Here is a 24,227-nt window from a genome sequence, read left to right as displayed (position 1 = left end):
GATTCTATATAATAGTAAACGAGCTTCAAAACCATCATCAAATATTTATGGTGCAGTGCAAGATACACCAAATGACGAGGATCATTCTACAAGTTAATTTCTACAACTCTGTTAAATGCCTCGATAATTCAACACAAGATACAAATACAGAACAGCTATCACCCAATTTGTCTGTTTGGTTGATAAAAAAACTAAATTTACCTAAAACAAAATATTTTGATCTATCTCCAGCAGTATACAATTGACTACAAATAAATTACAACACTAGTAACAAATCTGTTGTTGCTTGAATTTCCATTAAAAGAAGACTTCGTTCCTACGAGATTCAGTTTTGGGGTCTGTGCCATGACGGGATTCGTCTAGAAGCGCCAAAGTTAACATTTCTGTGCAGAACTGGTCATCTGGTTTCAGCCATAAAGCCTGACAAAAACAAAAGTATAATGAGGCTGAATCTGCGACGGTGTTGCAAAATGGACAGAAAATATACCGTGTTCATGGGTTTCGCATCATCTTTCATGCTTTGATATATAAATCTTATAAAGAAAACGTTTTGGTAAATTTATACGAGTATGAAAAACAATTTCTCAGTAATAGTATGAAACATTTGGACTTCCAACCAATGTGGTGTTTTTCGTGACAGTGCATATGGAAAGTTTGGGTAACTTACTGCCGGTGGTCAAAATTATAATAGTATGAAAAAAAATTTCTCAATAATTAGCACACTATTTATACAGTACTGTTTAGCGCACTATTTATGTAAGGTCACGCCAGTGCATAAGGAAGTTTGAATAACTTGCCCTGTGACCACCAGCCTGTTGATCAAAAGTAGTAACAGGTTCTTATCCAGTTATCCCGTGTAGGTTTAGGCATATTTTTTCTTTCTTAAAAAGTACTAAGAGAGAAAAAAAAAAAAAAAAATGATAGAATATAACTTACCTTGTGATAGTATGTAATCGCTGCAGTAAAATTGTCCTGCACAAGGGGAAAAAACTGAACCATGAACAGAAGTTTTCATTGCAATGGATGAAAGTGGGTTATATTTTAAACCAAATGCATAATCTGGGTTTGAAGTGTAAGTGCTTAATTTACTAGTCAATTAAGTATGTGACAATTTATTGACTATATTTTTCCTTCTTATTTTTCTCTGCACGACATGTGAAAAGAATTGAGGCCTGACCAAGCCTCCATTTTAGACATCTAACAGCACTATGCTAGAACTGCTTTGGCAGCAGCATAGTCTATCAAAACAGCAGAAATGATAAATAATAATAATAATAATAAACCATTTTTTAAAAGGTGCACACCAGTTCATACCATCAAGGGAGAGAAACTAACCATTCAACTGAAATTTTGTTTATGGGCTTAATACTATTTCAAGGAAATGGAGGCAACCACAATAAAAGATCTGGACACAAATAAGGAGGAGAAACTACCAATTGGTTCTAAATGCCACGAAACGGATCTTAAAACTTCCAGATCAAAGTTTTAAGTTTATTGATCTAGTGTTCTGTATAGAATCCTGAGAATGATTAAATTAATAAGTTCATAAACAAGCCCAGAGAAGTAGCCCTGATGTCAGAAAACTGGAACTGTCACTATCTGCCAGAATTTCCATTCCATTTGATTTTTCAAATATATATATATATATAACTATGGTCATCAAACATGCCATTGCCCAGGTACCTTAAGCTCCAATTGTCAGATAGATATTTAAAAGCAACAATAGAAATCATCTCAAAAACTCTCCATTTATACCTTCAAAAAGATCATTTTAAACTACAACTGAGAGAAAATAAGATGTTTCAAGAATAAAAATACCTGCAAATGGTAAGTGTACGCAAGACCCGCATAAGTGCTCAAACTTCTTGTTGATAATGCAAGTGCTTTCTCATAGTATGTTATTGCCTCGCAGTACTTCCTGATACAATGTAGGTCCATATAATTAGGCTTAGCAGATCACATAAGTTTTCACTTTAGTTTCTACAATAAATAATACCAAGATGGCACCAGAATCTATTTCTAAGGGGGAGAATCAAAAGCATTAATTTTCTCAGAGAAACAAAAACATTTATTCAGATTAAAAAAGAACCACAAAATTTTCAAATTCCAAATTACTCTAAAATTGTGAACTCATCTGGTCTTTTTATCAAATGAATGACACCACAAACTTATCCCATGCATTTTTTAAATTCCTATATCTGCCAAATAGTCGCATATTATAGTTAATTTTGGAAGTATATTTGATATCCCAAAATTTAAAGAAAAATCATGGGATTATAACAAGTCCTCATTCTCTGAACATGTCATACTTGTCGCTATCAGTTTCATCCTCAATCTTCTCCGGTTCATTCCCAAACATTCTCAAATTTCAAACAGAACCAATAACAAATAATTCTTAAATAACAAAGAAATTGTCAATACCACAACCACCACCACATGACCACCCAGCTGGCAGACCATTAACTCTCACCACTCATCACCTTTTTATTACAAAATCATTAAGTGCACGTTTATGACATGAGCCCCATACATCAATGTACATGAATTTCTCCTGCAAAAAGTTTCTTCTCCAGAGATGAGTGGTATCCTATAAAATTGTTATTGTACTTCAACCATTTTTAGCTCTAGCCATTAGTTTAAAATAAGATGTCATCCAATGCATCCTAATGAAACTCCAAAAGTGCCAGGTGAATTGTTTCCATACACCTTCCTTAGATAATTAAGCTAATTTCTCCCTTCCTTAATTGTGGAAGCCAAAGCACACCAAAAGTATATCATAGATTACCATAGAATTGATAGAGATGAAATATAACCCCAAAATATATATATGTTGGATCAAATTGTGTGAATATCATAAGTTACCATAGAATTGACACTTCGAGTCAAAGGTAATCATATTGTGGATCAAATTGAGCAAACCCAAAAAGCTCCCATTATCCATATAATAGCACCAAAGCAATAAGAAATATAATTCAGATATTGGCTTCGTAGGATTGCAGTTATTGATCAATACATAATCCAATCAACACAACCAAAACACTAATTATCATGTATTGGAACATAGTTAGTTGTTTAAAAAGTTTATAGGCAGCTGCATTTTTTATTCTTTCTAGGTCTCTGGGGAATTTTAGCACAATGTATTTTGGAAATCTTTAGGTAGAAAAGCTAAGATCAACAGTGCAACAAATGCATCCATAATATAAAGTTAGAGAAATCCAATTATAATGATGCATCAATTTGAAAGAAAACATTAGTCTAAACTAATAGGAAAATGATTAGCATGCACGTGGTGGGGGTTGATCGAGGGTGTTGGGAGGGTGGACTTGATAAAGACCCACCAAAGTATCTGCACAAAGTGGTCATGTAACATAATAAGCAAACAAAGATTGCGGGGCAGAAAATTTGCCATACTTTAACTTTCTTAACGCATGAGCAAGATTAACCACGGTCGGTTCCCACATTTCACTCAATGACGATGGAATGTAAGCCAAAGTCTTCTCAAACCACCACACAGCTTTGTTATACCTGAAAGAGGTTCAAAAGACAAATAATTACTTTGATATTATTTTTAAAAGAAGAATAAGAGGAAAAGAAGGGCAACCAGGCTAACAGAGAAAACTGCACTGAATATGAATGAGAACATGTATACAAGTTAGAATACATACATTATTTTAACCCCAAAAAAAAAAGAGTTAGAATACATTAATAAAGAACAAATTGGGTTAGATACCTAAAACTGATATATACATAATAGCACTACCAATATTCATAATATACTAGCAAAAACATCAATAATACATATCGGTGCATCAGTATAACAAGCACAAAATGAGGATGCTACACGCCATCTTTCGGTAAATACAAATTAGAAGACAATAAATGACAGATTGGATTAGATAACTAAAACTGATATATACAGAATAGCACTAACAATATTCATACTATACTAGCAAAAAAATCTCAATAATAAATATTGCTGCAGCAGTTTAACAAGCACAAAATGAGGATGCTACACACCATCTTTTGGTAAGTAAAAGATCTTTGCATCTGTCATGATTTCAACTCAAGTAGAATCAAAGGAGACTCTGAAATGACACTGAAGCCTTTCTATAATTCCTTATCAATGTAGTTATCTTTCTGCTAATAATTCATTTCAAATTCCCATTGTATCAGCACTAATGCTCATAATAATAATAATAATGCTGAGTTGTGAAGCAGCTCCAAATTTTTAGATTATTATTTATTAGTATTTTACTGAATTACTAGAATATAACCCTCATTAAATATGAAGGTTACGTTCTCCATTCAAAGTTTCAAACCACCATGGGCAATAACTCATTACAGTAACAACCAAATCAGGACACATATCGCATTCTAAAAATAGGCCTCTCATGCACAGAAGCAGCATCTACAGACAACTTCCTATGAAAGTATGGACATGAATAAAAAATTACTGAATAGGCGATATGACAGATTATTTAAGAAGAAGAAGAAGAAGAAGAGGGAGAGAACACAACAATATTTATAGCATACGTATGTAATTTATGTACACAACTCAACTCAACAAATACAATATTCACCATTTGTAATCAGAAGCTTCAATATTGTTCATCCTACAATCACTTCTTTTAAATATATCCATACTATCTTGATATAATTCAGCAACCAACAACTTATAATTATTTTGGCAGATTCAATCCCATTAAAAATATCAAAAAGTTAACATCATCATCCTTGCTTTTTATCCCATGTGAACGGAGTTGGCCAAATGAATTCTATTTTCATCTTATTCATCAAAAAGGTAATGATACACTAACTCTCTCCAGCAATATATTTCATGTGGGGCAATTGTCCTTACTCCTTCATATGATAAGCAACAACACCAAGTTCATTGTATACAAGTGGATCTGAAGGACACTTCGTCTTTGCCTGTATGAAAAACTGAGGACAAAATCTTATCAGAATACTGAAGATATAAATAATAAATCTTAAGATTCAACAATGAGAAAGATTTACCACATCATAATAGCATTTCAATAGTTAATATTTAACTTTCTAGGCTGCAAATTTTTTCAACATAGAAAATTTGACAGTGGAGATGTCCATAGTTGTCAAAGGCGCCGAAGGCGCGCACCTGAGGTGCAAGGCACCTCCAGGCGCCATGTTGTCGCCTTGGGTACACTTAAGGCGGCTGTGTTAAGTAAGGCGTGCGCCTTTCCCACCAAGGCGCCAGGCTACAAGCGCTCTAAAGGCGTGCCTGTTTGAAAAGTTGTTTTTTACTTCTTTTTGTTATTTTGTTTTTGTTTGTTTATTGTTTGTGTATTGTTGTTATATTATTATTATTATTTCTATTCTATTATTTTATTAATATAATAGAAAGCTGAAAGCCTACAAGTTACAACATAAAAAACAAAAAAAAAAAAAAAGAAGCAAAAAGCAAAGGAAAGAAGACAGAGGCAGCGAAGGCACTCGGACTCTCGGATCTGCGTCGGCCAGCAGGTAAGTTCTCCTTCTCTCTCTTCTTCTTCTCTCCTCCTTCTCTTCTTCTTCTCTCCTCCTTCTCTTCTCGGATCCGCCGGATCGGTCTCAGATTTTTTTTTTCTTCTTTTCTTCTTCTTCTCTCAAGTCTCGGCTCTCTCCTAGCAGATTTATTTTTATTTTTCTTCTTCTTTTTATTTTTTTATTTTTTTTTCTCAATTTATTCTTCTTTTTCTTTTTCTTTTTTCTTCTTTTCTTCTTCTTCTTCTTCTCTTGAGTCTCGGCTCTCTCCTGGCAGATTTATTTTTATTTTTCTTCTTTTTATTTATTTATTTCTTCTCGAGTTTTATTCTTCTTTTTCTTTTCTTTTTTTCTTCTTCTTCTCTCGAGTCACGGCTCTCTCCTGGCAGATTTATTTTTATTTTTCTTCTTCTTTTTATTTTTTTATTTATTTGTGTGAGGTACTTTATATTTACCTGCTTGGAAGCCTTGGATTAGATTAGTACAATGTATTGCTCTCACTATTTTTTTATTTATTTGAGTGATCCTGATTTATTTGTGTGAACAGCTGTATTTGTTCCATTCTAACATGTTATTGGTTTGAGGAAATGCATTTTTATCTAATTTTGTTAAAATGAAATAATTAGTTAAGTGTACTCTAAATTATAGAAGACAATCTCAAATTGTAAATCGCTCATGTACTATTAAAATGAAATAATTACTCATGTACTGTTATATTATTTTCATATAATTAGGTTCTATTATTGAAAGAATGTTTAGTTGTTAAATCACTTACCCAAAAATGAAAAATAGAATCAATCATGGTGCTTATAGAAAATAAAATTGATTTGATTTGAAAATATATCACATCCTTGTGTTATGTTTGTTTTAGTTTTATCTCATAATTCTCCTTAGTTGACTTTTGCATCTTTATGTTAATATGTTTGATTATTCACTATTGAACTCAAGAACTTGATTTACTTGGTTTTGGCATCTTTATGTTGAATATTTAACTTAAGTAATTCATTTAGTTGACTTTTGCATCTTTATATATACTATTGCATCTTTAATACTTTATTGGGTGGGTTTTGTTTTTTTTTTTTTTTTCAACGTGCGCCTTGCTTCAGTCGGGCGCACGCCTCAGGCTCCAGGAGGCATTTGCGCTTTTGTGCGCCTTGAGCCTTTAACAACTATGGAGATGTCAAAGGGGGTACAGTTTGGTTGATGGCGCTGGATTTAGTTGTCTTAAGAAAGAAAGAACAAAGATAGGGGGGGTTGGTTACAATTCTGTTCAGCATTTCCCTATTTCCTTTCTTTCTTTCTACCCATCTCTACTCTATACCATCTCTCAACCTGCTTCTCTCTCCCCTCCATTTCCTCTCCCAACCAACCACCCAAAACCATTACAGGAAACAGTCAAGAAGATAACCTCACTTGAAACTCTTCTCGAAAGTTGGAAATCTGGGAGAAGACAAATCAGTCGGTGATATTTGGGATCTCTATGTGGCTTGTGTCATAACTAATCACATGAGAAGAAATATAAGTTATAACCATGTAGCATTACTACAACAAGCACAAAGAGGTACTAACCTATAGATAATTGATATGTGAATACATTTTCATCCATGCTAAAGGAAATACTACTGATTGTATTGGTTTAATAAAATTGATGGTGCAGACAGTAGACGATGGAGATTCTTATCAAAATGGCGGTGAAATGATGGGTTTATAGGCACGCGCATAGGAAATACTCCCCCTGTCCCAAAAAGAATGTCTCTTTTGGGGAACTGTGACTCATAATTATATGTCTAGAGACAAGGACGACAACTGGTTCGATTAGTGATACCACTGAATAGAGAGAACTTAGAAAGCGAAAGTGAGTTTGTTCCTGAGAGTATAGAGAGAAGACCAGACGGATTCTATGAATATCAGTTTTTCACGGTTTATTTCTTCATGGGTCTCCTCATTAAATCACTTATAGTTTTGATATACATTTGTGCGACTTGGGTGACAGGCAGTAGTACTGGTGGAGATTCAGCGATAGGGGACTGATTATAATTGCACCACCACAAATGGTTGTATGATTCTTCAATGAGAGTAAACAAGATCAGATATATATACATACATGTATATAAATATATATATAGAGAGACAGAGAGGGATGAGAGGATGAAGAACAGGGTGTTAGGGAGAGCAGTGGCAATGGTGGGCTCAAGAAAGGGGGCTGTTATCCATACTTAGCACTTAGCAACTGGATGGCAAAATTTTATCACAATCAATTCTGCATTAATTGAGTAGTTAACAATAACTCCAGACCACCACCATGTTTTGTATTGCTTTATCGTTTTAAGAGAGGAGTTCACAATTAAAACCAAAATCAGAATCACAAATTGTAATTACCAATGTTGGTAAAATGGTATATTACCTGCTCAGCAAGTTTGAAACTATGGGTTCGCATGTATTCCATCCCAATGTACAAAGTTGGTAAGTGACACCTGGAATAAGAGAATATCAAGATTCAACCTGTAAAAGACAATTCATTGCTCATGAGTAATAAGAGGACTTCCAATATACTACCTAAAGAAACAATCAGTAAAGCACTATCAGGTATGGTCACGACCATGAAAAGTAAAATAAAAATACAACAATCTCAAACAACTCCTTGGAGGGGAGTTGTGTGAGTACCAACTAGGTAGAAAAAATACAACAATCTCTTTATTTACAACCAAAAAGGCATGACCCACACTCAATGGCAAGCATGTCATCTAAAATCATGGAGCCTATACTACTTGTGTTTAATTACGTTTTAGAAGGGGTGAAGTGCAAAAAACACCCATGTAGTTTGAAAAATGTGCAAATAACACCCCTCGCGTTCAAATTCCAACCCTGTAGTATACAAAGTGAGCAAATAAGGGCTTTTTGTCAGATTAAAATTATCTGATGGATGAAAAGACGATAAAGCCCTCTATTTTACTAATAAGAAATATAATACAAAATACCTAGGAGTTGAAATTACCGAAAGGGACATACTAGAAACAAAAAACATGTGGAACCAAAAAAACCATACGCTCCTCTCTCTTCATCTTCATCACTCACCAGGGAGCATATCTATCTCTGAAACAACACATCAACAAGCCCAAACATTGCTCACACACGATCTCTCACCTTCCTCTCAACTATTCCCCTCTTTCTCTTCCTTTGCAATCTTTCCTACCACCGATTCATCACCGGCCGTCCATCCTCAGGTTTCATCTCCGACAGTGTTCACGGCAATTTGCCAGATTCGCAACTTCTTCGGCTCGATCAGTTCTTCACAGAAGAGTTTTGCAATCAAGCGTACGGTTTCATTCCCCGCACCACCACCACACTCAGTAATCTCTTCCTCATCATCGTATATGGTTACATGATGTTCCTCGCTGCTACATACCTCTCCAGTGGAAGCAAGCTCTTGTTGGAGATTCTTGGACTTGGTCTCGTTGGAGGACTGTTACTTCCTCATCATCATCTGATCTCAGTTTGCTTAATTTTGATTTGGATTTTAATTCTGTTTGGTTGCTGAGAAAGTGAAGGAAAGGGAACGTTTTTGAGAAAAATTGAAAGAAATTAGAAATCTTTTCTTTCAATTTTTCACCATGGAATTTATGGTTTGATATGATGAGAGAATTTATGAATCCATTACTACCAACTTGAATTTATGTAATAATTCATCAAACCCCCAATTTGGTATGATATGAATTTTTTGGGTTTAAACAGACTCGAGTTGGTAGGCGAAACCACCAATTTGGTCGAAAATTGTTGGTGCAAAGTAGGCCGGAAGGGTTGATTTTGGCAAGTACAAAGAAGGGGTCAAAAGTTTTGGTGGTAAAGTTAAATCAGAATTGCAAAGGTGATAAGAGATCATCAGAATAGAATGGGTTTGGCGGTAAGGCAACAGAAAGGGATGTGAACGAGGAGTTGAAGAAGGCGTTGATGGGGCTACTAGTGCCTGAACCTGACGACTGCCGGAAACATACTCTGGTTCAATCTAGAAGTGTTGGAGAAAATAAATAAAATATATGGAGAGAAAAAATAATAAAATATAAAGACAGCTTTTATAGAGAGATAAATAATAGAAATAGGAATTTATAGAGGAAAAAAAAAAAAAATGCAGTTGGAATTTATAGAGAATAAAAATTCCAAAAGAGAAATTACATATATAGAGAGAAAGAGCCATAAGATAGGAGAGGGAAAATATACTATATATAGATAGAGAGTATTTATAGAAAGAGAATATATATTAAATAAGATTATTATATGTAGAAATGAGTGAGGGGTAGTTTGGGAAGTCCAAAAGGGTAGTATGGGTATTAAAGGGCCTTTTTTTAGTCGCATGATCCACACATACCATTTAGGAGGTCAGAAGCCCTTATTTGCTCACTTTTCATACTACAAGGGAGGGATTTGAAAGCGAGGGGTGTTATTAGCACACTTTTCAGACTACAGGGGTGTTATTTTCACTTCACCCTTTTTTGGAAGTAATAAGGTGTTTATTTAAAATAGAGGAGCATTTTATCCACAAAGTACCATGAAATAAAGCAATTGTAGAGGGTATGAAATGTGAAAACCAAGATTAAAGGTGAATCGTAAAATCTATACCTACGTATACAAAAACCAAGATTAATTTACCTTGTGATCATTTTGTCCACAAGGTATAGGTTCCAGGGATATGAGCTATGCTTATAGCCATATTTCAATTATAATACTAATTAAAAAAAAATTCAGGGGAAAAAATAGGCAGACAACAGAATATAAGTCACGAAGTAAAAGCTATTCAAGATCACTAAAATTCAGCAAAAAAGTTTTTCTACACAATGCTTCTACTGTTGAAAGAGACATAATATTAGATTAAAGAAAGGGCCTTACAGAATAATATCAAAAATTACCCGGGAAATAAACGAGCACTAGTGCGATATGCTGACATTGCTTGGTCACCCTCTTCTTGAGCTGCATAAGCATTCCCATAACCTATCCATGCCGGCGCAAATGTTCCATCTAGACTCGTAGCCTTGCTGTCAAGTAAAATAATGGATGAGAAATCAGAAAAAATAAACACCCTAGGAATTTAATAAAAACAATTAAAGAGAGGATAGTAGAAAACATAATTATGAGTTCAAAACTATGAATCTGACATTACTTAGTGCATGAAAAACACCACCCGTAGCCCAGTAAACAGCAGTTACCACATGGGAACTCAATCTCAAAACTTCACTAAATTCCAATCACGATGCTCTGCCACAAACCATTCCTACACCACCACACCAGCATCTACTCCCAAGGTCACCTTCCTGAACCAAGCCTAACAAGGATCCATTGAAACTTTTCCAAGAGCTGATATACAGAGAGCAAGACTGCAAGAGCACACCAAGGAGGGGGCCTCCTCTATATTCCTCTTACTACCCAAAGAGCTACACATTCCCATGATTTCCTTCCGAAGCCTGTATTTATCATTATATTCCTGGGTAACTTAAGGCAATAAACAAGCAAATCCAAAGATACCATTCATAAAAGTAGTCATTACAAGCTAGTCGGACCACAACATCCCAAATTACTGGTTCAACAATTTCTATCTTCATAATAAACTAATGTCAACAGTCCATCTTCTCACCTTGGATCCCCTATGCTAGCCCTTAAGAAACCCCCCTAAAAAATTTGAACATGGAAGTCCTTAAAACCAATCATTTTGTTTAGTAGAAAAGCCAAACACTACCCTCATATCCCTAGTAAAAAAGTGATTTAATTAAAACTTCACAATTAACTGTCAATTCACCTTGATGTTTACATATCACCATCAAATCGGGTGATCATATTCTGTTGTGTCTATCCACCTCAAACTATATACCCGTCACATGCTCAATTTTGTCTCTCTCATGCATCCCTTCAATGTCACCACTTGCTTGAACCTCTTAAACTTTCCAAAAAACAAATGTTCCGTTAAATGCTTTGCATTTGAATAATGAATCACTTGTAGCACCTTGGATTTCCCTAAGTGTTGACTTTGCTGGCAGATGACACTAATGCATTGACTAAGAAAATATATAAACTAAATGTACAGTAGACAACGTAGCATTTTTTAAAATCAATAATTAGTATAAGTAACAACCTAAGCATCTCATGGAAATTAAATTGTGTGGATGATGATACAGCTGAATGTATTGACACCTAAAATAACACCTGAATATCAAGGGAAAAAAATGGAACTCAAAGAAATAGACATGTTACAATCTGTTAAAAAGTTGGGTTAAGTTCAACTGAAAGTGCACGATTATTACCTGAAATAACGGCGTGATTGATCATACTTCTTGATACAATAATAATAGCAACCCACAGCAAACCATGACAGAGACCTAAGAATTGAGAACAAATAAATAATTATGCAAAAATTTTAAATTCAGCATAAAACAAAAAGGATAAAAGCATAAGTGTAGAAGAAAAGGTAAAACAATAAAAAAGCATTCTCACTTTTGAGGATAGTCCTTGACTAAGTTGCATGCCAAAAGATAGAGCTCATTTGAATTTCGAAGCTCCATAGCAGCTGCTAAATGCACCAAGGTACATTTCAGATGGAAGGGATCCTTTTCAAGCAATCTAGATTGCATGGATTACAACAAACATAAAAGCTCCAGTCAAGCTAGGTATGTTAAGTAAAAGTTAATGGTATTATTTGATTTGAAAGCAGACCAACTTACAATGAAGTTAGTTCAAAGCATTTTTGATATTCGCCACACTGGTGGTAGTATTCAGCTTTGCAGGCCAAAAGATCAGTGTTGTTTTTCAATGTGCAAATGAAAGACTGTTCCGAAGGTTTAATATTAAAAGCTTCTTGTTCGAGTTCTTTGAATTTGGCTTCTACAACATTTTCTTTATCATACTGTGTTAAATGAGAAGGAAAAATCATTGGCCGTTACGCAGAAGAACACAGCACAATAGTTATAATCAGTGAAACTAGTACAAATGAAGAAGTTAGTGCATAGTTTGGAATTCCAAATGCTTCATGGACCCAAAAGAAACCAAAGATACAACACAAACTATAAAATATTCCAGTTGCAAATGCTTACCTTCTTTATCAAACATGAATAGAAGGAAGAGAGCCATCCATCTTCAGGAGCGAATTGCAGTGATGAAAGTAGACTTGTCTCTGAAATTCAACGGCAAATCATATGAGCCATAATAAATCCTCTGAGCAAATTACATAGTTCTATGGAATAATACAAGGCAAAAGCAACTGCATTCTGTAGATGATTGTAGCAGATCCCACAAAAATTTAAGAAAAGGTGACAGAAAAAAAATCATAAATCAGATATCAGATGCCATGATTTCATTCTCCTTTCACATTACACCTCAGTTATATAAATGACAAAGTAAATATAATAACTCACCTTCTTCACATGTAAGCATGTGATTCTCAATAAGACATTCCAATGCCTGAAAAGGGAGGAAAATAAACAAAAATTGATAACAATAATAAGAAAATTTATAAAGATTGACCAACTATATTCTAACGAAGAAAACAGTTTACAACATGTTTCCAGCAAAATGATTAAAACAATCATGACTGCAGAAACCTAAATATAAAAATTGTTCATTTAGAAATCATAAATAGAATAAAATATTTATGCTATTTGTAAAGCACCTACACATACCTCATAACATAAAGGATCAGCTTTAATAGCAGCTTTGTACCTTGAGAAATCATAAATAGAATAAAATTAATTGAGCTCCTTCAACTGATATATAAATCATATTCAATATAACCAACATATTAAAACAAATACATTGTTCAACAACAAAAAGAAAAAGAAAAAAAATAATAACAGAAAGAAATGAAAGAACATCATAAAATATAAAATAAAAAAAAATAAAAAACGAATCCCAGGTGTGGAATGAAACAGCAATAATAAGCACAAGACAGGCTTCCACCTTGTTCACCACAAAACTAATTATAGAAATCATTTCTGGCTCTGTAAGCCATTTGCAATTTTAACGTAAATTCTGGTAGGGTTCAGTAAATTATGTGGGTATCGGGCACAGACCAATTGCCAATTTGCCACATCAGCATCTACTTGTCATGAACTGTCCTTAGACATCGTTGCATGAGAGACTTCAAGAAGATTTCGCCACCTCTTTAAAAGCATCTGTGATATTCAATGGAGCCCCAACTTCTTTTCAGACACATCATTGCAAAAAACTGTTTTTCCAAATAAGCCAGTAGACAGCATATGTATGGCAAAAACCTCTTTTTCTCATATAAAACTTGCCAAAGAGCTTTTTCTCCTCAGATCCGCTCGAGAACTCGAAGACCATTGCAAGGACCTCTTCTCCTTAGATAAACCTTACTATGAAGGCTAAAGAAACCCTAGGTGCACAAGTGCTCAAGTCAGGAAAAGGACTCTGCAAAGTTCTATAGCTCAGTATCCAATTTATCATCATGGCCCATAACAGCAGTTTAATCGATAGCTTTTTGAGATCCTGGGAGTTACAATGCTTGGTAGCTAAAATTCAGCCTCCTTGATCACTAAGACCTCTAACAGATCTCCTAGTCTCGACTTCCACCTATCCCAATCTACCTCGGATCTATATGATATTTTCTCTTTTCTAATCATTCACAGGAAGACACAAATTACAACTGAGAAAAAGAAATAAGAAGAAAAAGAGACGTCAAAGAAATCGAGCAAATTAGGGGAGAAAGGTAGATAGAGTCTGATAAGAGAGGAAAACAAAAGAGAGAGGAAAGGAGAGGAGAGGAGGAAGAAGAAATAGATAGAGCTCAAACCTGCTGCAGATTTCACTATATTCAGTCGATCACTTGTATAGTTCTGTTTTCCGAAGAGACCAAATTATAGGCTTTAGAAGACCAAGGAGGCTGGAAGCACTTAATAAGCTTCTAAGCTCAATCCTACACAACATAGTGACTATACAAGACCCAAATCTCATTCTTAAGACCCTAGAACTTTCTATAACTTAATAGCTAAGGCAAATTTTCATAAAATCTCCTTACATCACCCAGTAATAAAAAACAACACATAATGTGCCATAACATTTTCTGGTGGGTCCCACATCATGCCTTCAGAATATTGTTGTTACAAGGGGCTCTACCTCAATCAGGCTACCTGTGTAGGGAACATCATATGGCATAAAACATACTTATCTCCAAATGCAAATGTACCTTCTGTAATTGCATTGAACATTCAGTCATAAGAACAAGTCATGCTTTCTATATATCATTTCAAACATTTCATCTCAATCTTCCAACATCAAACTTCCACAATGTCTCCCCTCCGCAAGAAAAAAAAAAAAAAAAAAAGCACAACTAAGGTATTTGTTTTTTTATATATACTTTTATTCAAAAGTAAAAACCAAACCCAACCCCATCCCAGCTTTTTGGATGCCATGCCACACTTAAACAATTTAACCATTTTACAATAGGTATAGATTCATACACATAAAGATAAAATTCAAAATCATATGTGAATATTACTGCAGAATATTGTAAACATGAAGTTTTATGATACATAAATTATAAGAATGATTAAATCAGAATTACGCAAATCATATATTTCAAAAACATATCAAGAGCATGAAGCATTGAATACCCCACAAGACAGCTAGAACTTACCACTGCTGAGCCTGGGCACGGTTTTCCAAAGCTCCGTACGCCTTGCCTCTTAGAAAGCATATGGCTGACAGAATCTGATCATGAATGAAAAATATAATCTCATTCTCAAAACTTAATAGCAATCATACAATCCTGGAATTGACATATGTCCTCTCCAATATAGCATATAATATCAACAACAGAATTTTAGCAATCAATGATGGATAAAAGGATCATCATAAACAGATAAACTCTTAAAGCTACCAAACAAAAAAAGTTGGTGAATAGATTCATAAATGTGTAAATTGACCAAGCAAAAGTGCAACACAACTTTTTTTTCTTTTTTCTTTTTTTTCTTTTTTTTGATAAGAAGAAAAAGATGATAGAAACAACATCAAAGTTTCATATACTATGTCCTTTTTTGGCATTACAATTTCTTAAAAAAATCCCCTAACAATTTGCAATAAGTGACAGAGACAAGACATTAACAAATGGCATGATCCATAGAGCAGATCTAATAATGAGCCCCAAATTGACCCAATTTCACATTGGCCATAACTTGTGAAGGTCCTGTGACCTTTCATGCTAGACTCAACTGCAAGTATGCAACGGTTTCTTCCAAAACAAGACAAATAATAGATACAATAACCATTTATGTAAATGGGCCTTGATATTCCAAAGCCAAAGAGTTGAAAGTTGTGACTTGTGAGTTAGCTAGCAGGACATCCATCTCATCTCATATCAGAGCAATATCAATAGATCAGTTACATGTGTCAAAAGGAACATAACCTTACATTAATTTCACGATCTTCCGCATCTTTGTCCAAATACATGACATTGTAATCCCTCGTGTCATTGATGTTTCCATGTTCATCCACCTTAGCATCACCAAGCATTAATAGACATTGATCCCACTCCTTCAGTTCCTCCTGATCATATATATTTAATTAAAAATAGCAAATAAGTTTTAATAAACTATATAGCGATAGCTAAAATACATATCCACGACATAATAGAACAATGACTATTTCACTAAACCGCTAAGGTTTAGCATTTAGTTGTGTAAATACTAAGAATCTAGAATGCAAAAGTATATATTATGATAAACAAACTTTCCCTAATAGATGTACCAAATAGAAGAGTTCCAGATGCCACACATTAACTTTTGATATTATGCTTTCAATGATGTATTATGCACGCCATTACTACTGAATGTAATTGTAAAGGCCCAAGCCTTTTTCCAACTACTTCAAGTCAGCTAAATCATAATAGAACATGTAATGGGAAATTTAAAGTTATGAAGAAATAACAAGGACCGCCACATCAATAGCTCATGAGTTATTTTTTGCAGTCATTTTGTTTGGCAACTACCGGCACTTGAGTTTGAGCCAAAAGTACACAGAATCAAACAAGTGGCAGGTATAGCTTGATGTCCCAAACATGTTGAAGCAACAAACTGTATCAACTAATTTAAGATTTTATTGATATCTAAAAAGAATCAGGTGGTTTATGTAACTACCTTAAATAGCCCTATGACTAGCATAAACTCGTACAAATCCCTAAAACTGGAATTTTATTCCAGCTCCTTGCCTATTAGGAGTGAAAAAGAGTACGTTTTTAATTTACTGAGATTCAAAATTTAAGTTGATCCATGCTTATCGGGTTGTGGTAACATTCAAGCCCTTATTTCTTGTTTATATTTCAAAACGCGCACACACACACAATTAAACATTTAAATCACTCTTTTATTCCAATTAGAAAAAATATATTTTTAAATTATTTTTGAATAACCATTTTAAACACACAAAAAATGAATTGACATTTTTACTTTGTGTATATATACGCACTTACATATGGTCGCATATGAATTTATATATTTGGCACATGTAAACGGACTATGGATGCATTTATTTCTATATATATTCATACATTATATATATGTTTATTTAGACACGCAATATGAGTTTCAAATGTTTATTTATATATCGACCTAATTCACATTTCCAAATTTTGCAAACTACTTTTTTTCCAAAAATTAGAAGAACAAGAAGAAGCTATAAAATATCCTACAGGCAATCAAACGCCTGAAGAAGATCTAAATGAGCCGTCCATACAAGTACTAATTAACAAATAAAGATAAAAATAATAATAATAACCAAAACAAATAATTAACGAAGAGATAATTGAAAAAAAAAAAAAAAAAATTGGCACAAACAAAAAACTCGAAATTTCAAAAGATCTAGTATATAAAAAAAGGGAGCCAAACATGAATTAGACGAACTGAACTTTTTATTAGTTAATTGACAGCACAATGGGGAAGAGACCTACCAAACATTTGGCGGCGAGGTAGCGGAAGCGGAGATCGCGGAGGACGATCTGAGAAGCATTGAGGAGGTGGAAGGCGCGGCGATAGTGGCGGCCGAGGAAGAGGGCTTGGGCCTGCATGTAGATGTCGGCGGGGTCCGACGTGAAGGCAGCGACTTTATCGGCGAAGAAGATCGCCGATGAGTAGAGATGCTTGCTCACGCAGTCCCTAACCACACCTCTCAGCTTCTCTATTTCTTCTTCCCTCATTTTTTTTGTGATTTGAATTTGAATTTGCTCAGAGTGTGTGTTTTGTGAGGGGTTTTTGGAGAGAGAGAGAGAGAGGAGGACCGGTTAAGGGTTTAATTATTGACGAGAGGAAGGGTCAAAAGAGCGGGAGGTTCATTTCTTTGCGAAGGACTTGTTAGTGGTATGGGCCTGGGCCTAGATTTTATATTGCGAGTGAATCAGAATTCAAATCCAAAAAAATGGGAGCAACCATATGGATACTCTCCAATGAGAGCATTTGTAAGACATTTATGGAAGAGATTCATAGTTTTTTCCGAGCACATGACATCACCAATGCATCTAATTAGTATGTAGGTTTTCTTGACATACAAAATTCATGTTCTTAGCTATTAAATTAAGAATTTTACTTTGGGATCTTTTGATTTAACAGCTCAAGGAGTAAGCTCATTCTTATGAAATTAATCATGGATTTACTACTTGGAAAATGATGGCCCTCTGCAGCTTCAATGCCTAAAAAGGGCAGAAAAAAAAAAATAATCAAGAAAGATAAATAAATAAATAAACATTTCCAATGCTTTCTGATGATGCATCTGATCATCAAACGGTACCAAAACGTGATAGCACATTGAGATTCATATCAATCTATCCAAACAATATTAAAACGGTACTATCTGTTGCACTGGATGCACCACGAAATCCCTTGAACAGGTGAAGAAAAATCTTCCCATTGGACCAACTACTTTTATGGAAGATTGTCCCATAACATTTATTGTTGTTGTAATTGTTAGCTGATGCAATCTCAACTCACCAAATGCACCTGGGAATCCAAAGTAGGTTTGTGGATTGAGGTTTCACGAAACGAAATGCATTTATTCAGCCTACTTAGCTCATGGTAAAAGGTAATGATACAAAATCAAAAGTAAGGTCCCATCTCATGGAGAAGGTACTACCATTCGAGAAATACGTGGTGGAGTAGAAATGCGTATTGTTTTACATGTATGACTCAAATAAATAGGTGTATCATACATCTGACGCATCTAATATCTATTATACATGTATAGCTTAAATAAATAGGTGTACTACGTACCCGACGCACCTAATATCTATTCCATCTCGTGACATTAATATCGAATTATGATATTGTCTTTGTCTTTTTTTAATATTACTTTCAATATAAACCGTGTCACCATTTTAATTAACACATGTAAAATGTCAAAGGACAGAGGCCTCTGTTCCGGCTGTGGTAGTATTTAAGTCCTGTGTCAGCTTATAATGGTTCAAAAACACGCAAGACACCAATCAAGTACTTGCACATATTTTAATTATGTTGCCTTAGATAACCAAACTTTTTATTGACTTTGTGCCCCATATACAGTGACCAAATGAGAATCCCTTGTCATAGTACCCATGTCCTTTCCATAATGGCATGTCCAACCTCTATTTATTATTCAAGAAGCCTCTGAGCCCCCTCCCCCTCTCTTTCTTTCTCACACACAAACACACACACACACACACACACAATGCCCACCTCTCAAGATTCATCCCCTTCATCATCGTCTGAATCTTCCTCTCTAGACAGTCCAAATGTTCAGTTGGTTTCAAAATCATTATCTGACAGACTTCTTGGTAAATACTTCGACGCCTCAGAATTCGACTTTGATTACCAGCAGAGTGGCTTGTGGTCTCCTCCAATCCCAATCCCCGGAAAAGTGTTCTTGGCCTCACCGGCCGGTAACATATGCTCGGGAGATGAAATGGTCACAAAACTCAAGAATCTAAGGAAGGCCCATTGGTTTAGAAGGCGCATTGTTCGCTTCACTGTATAAGCTTCAACTTCTACACACTTCAATTCACTCTACACACACACACACACACACACATATATATATATATTGTATTACATGTTTTGAATTCAACTACTTGTTTCTTTTGCAGGCCTTTTGGTGTTCTTGAAGGGAATGTGATTCTTTGCTTCAACGTTAATCATTCAAGGGCGTGACATGTCTGAAAATTACAATCCCGGCCGGCATTGAAGTACTACTGATCAGTCAAAAAGGTCGAGGTCAGAAGGAACACACTGGGATGTGTAATTCGTGCATGTATGTATTGTTCCAATAGATATATAATTAATTATTCTTATTTTAATATTTCGGTTCCATTGCTGTAATTTGATTGCAAGCTAACTAACTGTGGTGTTTTAATAGCTTTTGTGTATTTTCATGTTTTTTTGAGTAGTAAAGTCCTTGATTATTTGAAATTTTGAATAGCACAGTGACCCGTCAGCATACATTCTCTGCTTTAGATGACAAAAAAGAATTCCAGACTGCGTGTTTTCTGTTAAAGACACAGGTTTGCTTTTGAGTCTACAAGGACAGTACACAACATTTGTGTATATCAGCATTGAGAAATAGAGCGGCCAATCATATAATAATTTGCAAATTGGTTCAAAATTATGAAGAAGAACATAATATTATGCATTTTTCATTACCATCATTTATTCTCCCATCTAGAGGAGTCTCCACCGTTGTATCGTGAATAAAAAGCCAGAGCATAATAAAAGTAATATAATCCTTTAAACTTTGTGTGCCCTGTATATAACACGTATATCCTTACCTTGTCTTGTGGTGTTCATATTTTATTTCTTTACTCAATTTTAACACTTGTATACACATAAATGATATGTGTGTGTGTATATAAAATTTTGAATATTTTATATTTAATTTGCAATATTTAAGGTCCTCCCGTGTATGAATAGTAACAAGTGTCTTCGAAGCATGCCATGCATTAGATAACAAAAAATAATTTTTCAGTCTGAACGTTCTCTGCTAAAGCCAAGTCTGCTTTTAATCTTTTTTAAAAATTAGAAGATATGTTTGTAACTAACGACTCTTTCTTGTGTGTCTGTTGTTGTTGGAATTAGATTCCTAACCTTTTCCTTTTGTCTTTAACTTTTAATTAAGGTAATGTTGGAGACAGAGAACTATATTAGATGCTCTTACAGTTAAAGAATAGGAAATCCTTTCCTTGATTAATGCGTATGGTACTTGGTCAGGCAAAGCTTTGAAGCAACCTTTCAAAACCAGTGACATCTTGCTTTGTGTTCCCTTTACTTCTGATCTCAAGACACTCCTTGTCTTACTCTTTACAATATACATATATATGTGTATATATATATATACACAGAGTATATATTTTATGGTATGATCTAGATTTGAAATCAACTTATAATGTCATGTTTATAAATATTTGAATAGGCATCTAGGATATAAATATTTATAATTCTATCCCAATTACTTTTATAGGTAATTGATCAATTTTATTTCGGGTTCTTCCAATTTTTCAAATTTAATGGGATGTCACAAAATACATGTGGACTGTGAAAATCAATATTAACATCTCCTAATTTTTCCTTGAGTTTTAAGAACTTCCCTAAATTAACAATGTAGTATACGAAATCTTCGGTTTTTCATCTTCCTCAAATCCTTATCCCATAGTTAGGTACATATAGTGTTTGAATCAATAGAGAACAGTTTCTTCAGTATGAATCAATATTCTTTATTACATTCCAATTCCTTCCTATACTTCCTAAGGAAAATCTCAAATTGACGGGTCAGTATGAGCTTAGTCGTGTGGTTATGCACCCTTTCGATTTGATGTGGTTATTAATGTGGTTATGCACCATTTTCTAAACGATCATGGCTTTTGTGCTTTGGTGGGTTTCCGAGATCATTTTGATGACCTATGTTGTGTTGAAGGCATATCTATATAATCTGATCGATTAAAAGCATACCAAAAAAGACAGTTATTTTCTATTATATTTGGTATTATATTTTAGTTAGTGAGAAGTTATTTTTTGAATCTTAAAATGAGAACTTAAAAGAAAAAAAATTATTGCGCGTCTCCAGAATAACCAATATTAATATTAATAAATAAAATTAAGGGATAAAAATATTATTAATAAGTACTCACCATTTCTCTTGCTTTGTGAGAAATAAGCAGCAGGCTAGAAGCATTTTTGGGGCCCAACATTTGGGTATCATGGTCTGTGAATACCCAATAAGTTTTACTTAAGAAGTTGGACTTTCCAAAAGAGATTATTATTGTTAATACGGAACAAAGGAGTACATGCACAAAAACAGCCAGTTGGAATTCTGAGCTTATTTGGGTTCATTCTCATTATTTTCTTGACTTATCTGCTACTTTCACTGTGGGGCCGGAGTTTAGCCGAGAGTTTGCCTTGTAGGCTTGTAGCTTTAGTCCGAAAGGAAGTCGCAGCGAGGGTTCCCACGGCATCAAAAAAAAAAAAAAAAAAAAAAAAAGAAGGAGTACATGCACAAAAACAGCCAGTTGGAATTCTGAGCTTATTTGGTTTTTCACTCGTAAAACAGTATTTTAAAATTTTTAAAGACAGAAAATTTAATTTGAACAATAAAAGATAGTTTTTGAAAAATACATATTTTTTAACAAAATATTTATAAAATAATTCTCAAAAACTGTCTAAGTTCTTGTACAGCATTATTATGTTGAAAATAAAAAATTGTTCTGCAGAAAACTAAACCAAGCATATTTTCTTGTTAGAGGCATGTGTGAATTGCATTGAGCGACTAGCCCATAAATAAAAAGACAAGTCGAGTTACCCCCCACGAAAATCAACCCGGCTAATTTATTCTGGACTCTTCAATGATTTGCATGGTCTGAATTTGTTCAATCAACTAGTTACTTTCTCTCAAAGTCAATGATATCTTTTAATTATCCATATTAGAATTCTAAGTTTTAAATTAACACAGTTCATAAGATGAAAAATGGAAAAAGATCAACACATAATTTTATCATTTGTTTGAATGTAAATTATTTTTCAGTTATTTGGTTGTCAGTAAAATATTTACCAAGAAATAAAAATAATTTACTGTTACACAATTCTTCTAAAGAGGCGCCCCTCTCAAGCTCCGTATGCAAATTTGCGATTTGAGAGCGAATTCATACAAAATCTGCAAATTCAATTTTTACAATTCGCGAATTTGTTATTCTAATTCGCGATTTCCATACAAATTTACTTTATATAACTAAATTTGTTAGAATCTCAGTAATATACCATATATGCATTTATTACTTGCCCTAACTATATGGTGTTATAGTACTACCACATATATATATATATATATATATGTTTGAAAATATACTACTAAAAAACTTTCCAATTAGAGAATATTACAACTAAATCACACATCTATAGAGAATATTACAACTAAATCACACATCTATTAGTGAGCAAAGTTAGCTATTAATGGAATAAATAATCATGAATAAATTTGCATATGGATTTAAATAAATAAAAAAATATAAAATATATATGTCATGACCTGATATAATTTTATTTAAATCTAATATACAGACACTCTCAATACGCTCGGGCTTTCAAAAAATTTAAACTTTGACGCTTTCGCTCCGTGTGATTTAGATCTCACCCAATGAACTCATCCTTAATCTCAACCCCGACCTTTTTTAAACACTGAAAAAATAAAAATAAAAATATAAAATAATCTCAACGCCGGCCTTTTTCAAACATCAAAAATATAAAAATTTATTTTACAAAAAATTTATTTTACTTCAAAATGAACGGAGCCTGAGTAAATATAATAGCTAGGGTGAATTCTAAGATTCTTTATTCCGGTTGCAAAGCGGAAGAAGAGGGGGAATGGGCATATAGCCCCACCAGCAGCCCACGTTTCCAATGACCGGAAAGAGGACGAAAATGAAAGAACAATTTGTCCACCATACAAGGAGTGGAGAGACCATCCCTAATCTCCTCTCCCCATTTTTTTTTTTTTTTGCCCTTTTTCTTTTCTTATTTATTTTTTGCCGGCAGGAGATAATCAGAATTGACTTAAAACAATCAGCCACTTCTAAATATGAACATCTCCTTGTACTACTCCAACTAAGTCTCAACTTGGCATAGGTGCGATGAATCAGAATATACGAGTGGGTAGTGGCCCTAGGGCTGCAAGTTGGGCAACTCTCAATCCAACTTTAACTTGAAATTGAGTTGGGTTGGGTAGTTCGAAGTCTATTAAAAAATGAGTTATATCCATAATTCGCACCAAAATATTTGGATGGGTTGGACAGTTTTAATGTGTCATCTTTTATTTTATTTTATTTTATTTTATAAATATGCAAATTACATTTTCCTTTTTTTATATTTAATTACATTTTTTTTTTTTTTCATGTTTGTAAACATCAAAATTTTAAAAATTTTATTTTTTAATTCATTAATACTTTCCATTTTTCTTTAATTCATTAATACTTGCCATTTTTCTTTTAGTAAATATCTTACTATATTAGTTTATAAATGAAAAATATATATTTATATTTTTACTGTTCTATTTTAACTTTCTATGTATTATAGACTCCAAATGTTACTAAGATTATATAAATCCAAAGTCCTTAAAATATATAAAAAGAACACTAAAATGACTCAATATACAAATTATACTTTTATCAGTCCCATTGTCCTAATAGGGGCGGGTTTTATGGGTCAACTTTTTTTTTTTTCTATAATAATATAAAT

General features: G+C 33.9%; 2 protein-coding genes across 2 annotated transcripts; one reads left to right on the top strand and one right to left on the bottom strand.

The window, feature by feature from the left end:
• Positions 1-97: 97 nt before the first annotated feature.
• Positions 98-17,938, bottom strand: LOC132307622 (anaphase-promoting complex subunit 6). Its single transcript, XM_059805432.1, has 16 exons — positions 17,438-17,938; positions 15,904-16,038; positions 15,131-15,204; positions 13,158-13,197; positions 12,894-12,939; positions 12,573-12,652; positions 12,204-12,385; positions 11,977-12,102; positions 11,787-11,861; positions 10,401-10,526; positions 7,904-7,973; positions 4,859-4,941; positions 3,412-3,525; positions 1,819-1,918; positions 937-972; positions 98-420 (listed from the first exon to the last, which is right to left on the bottom strand). Exons 1-16 carry the CDS (start codon positions 17,681-17,683, stop codon positions 298-300), a joined length of 1,656 nt encoding a protein of 551 aa, XP_059661415.1. The 5' UTR covers positions 17,684-17,938; the 3' UTR covers positions 98-297.
• A 1,063-nt stretch (positions 17,939-19,001) lies between these two features.
• On the top strand, positions 19,002-19,865 carry LOC132310353 (uncharacterized). Its single transcript, XM_059808537.1, has 2 exons — positions 19,002-19,482; positions 19,598-19,865. The coding sequence occupies exons 1-2, from the start codon at positions 19,183-19,185 to the stop codon at positions 19,613-19,615; spliced, it is 318 nt and encodes a 105-aa protein (XP_059664520.1). The 5' UTR covers positions 19,002-19,182; the 3' UTR covers positions 19,616-19,865.
• The last annotated feature ends 4,362 nt before the right edge of the window (positions 19,866-24,227 follow it).

This window comes from Cornus florida, unplaced genomic scaffold (genome assembly GCF_030987335.1).
Source record: "Cornus florida cultivar Cherokee Brave unplaced genomic scaffold, ASM3098733v1 CherokeeBrave_3.0.0_Hap2_Chr05, whole genome shotgun sequence".
Lineage (NCBI taxonomy): Eukaryota > Viridiplantae > Streptophyta > Magnoliopsida > Cornales > Cornaceae > Cornus > Cornus florida.
The sequence above is the reverse complement of the archived record's forward strand: the minus strand, read 5'-3'. Positions and strand labels throughout refer to the sequence as shown.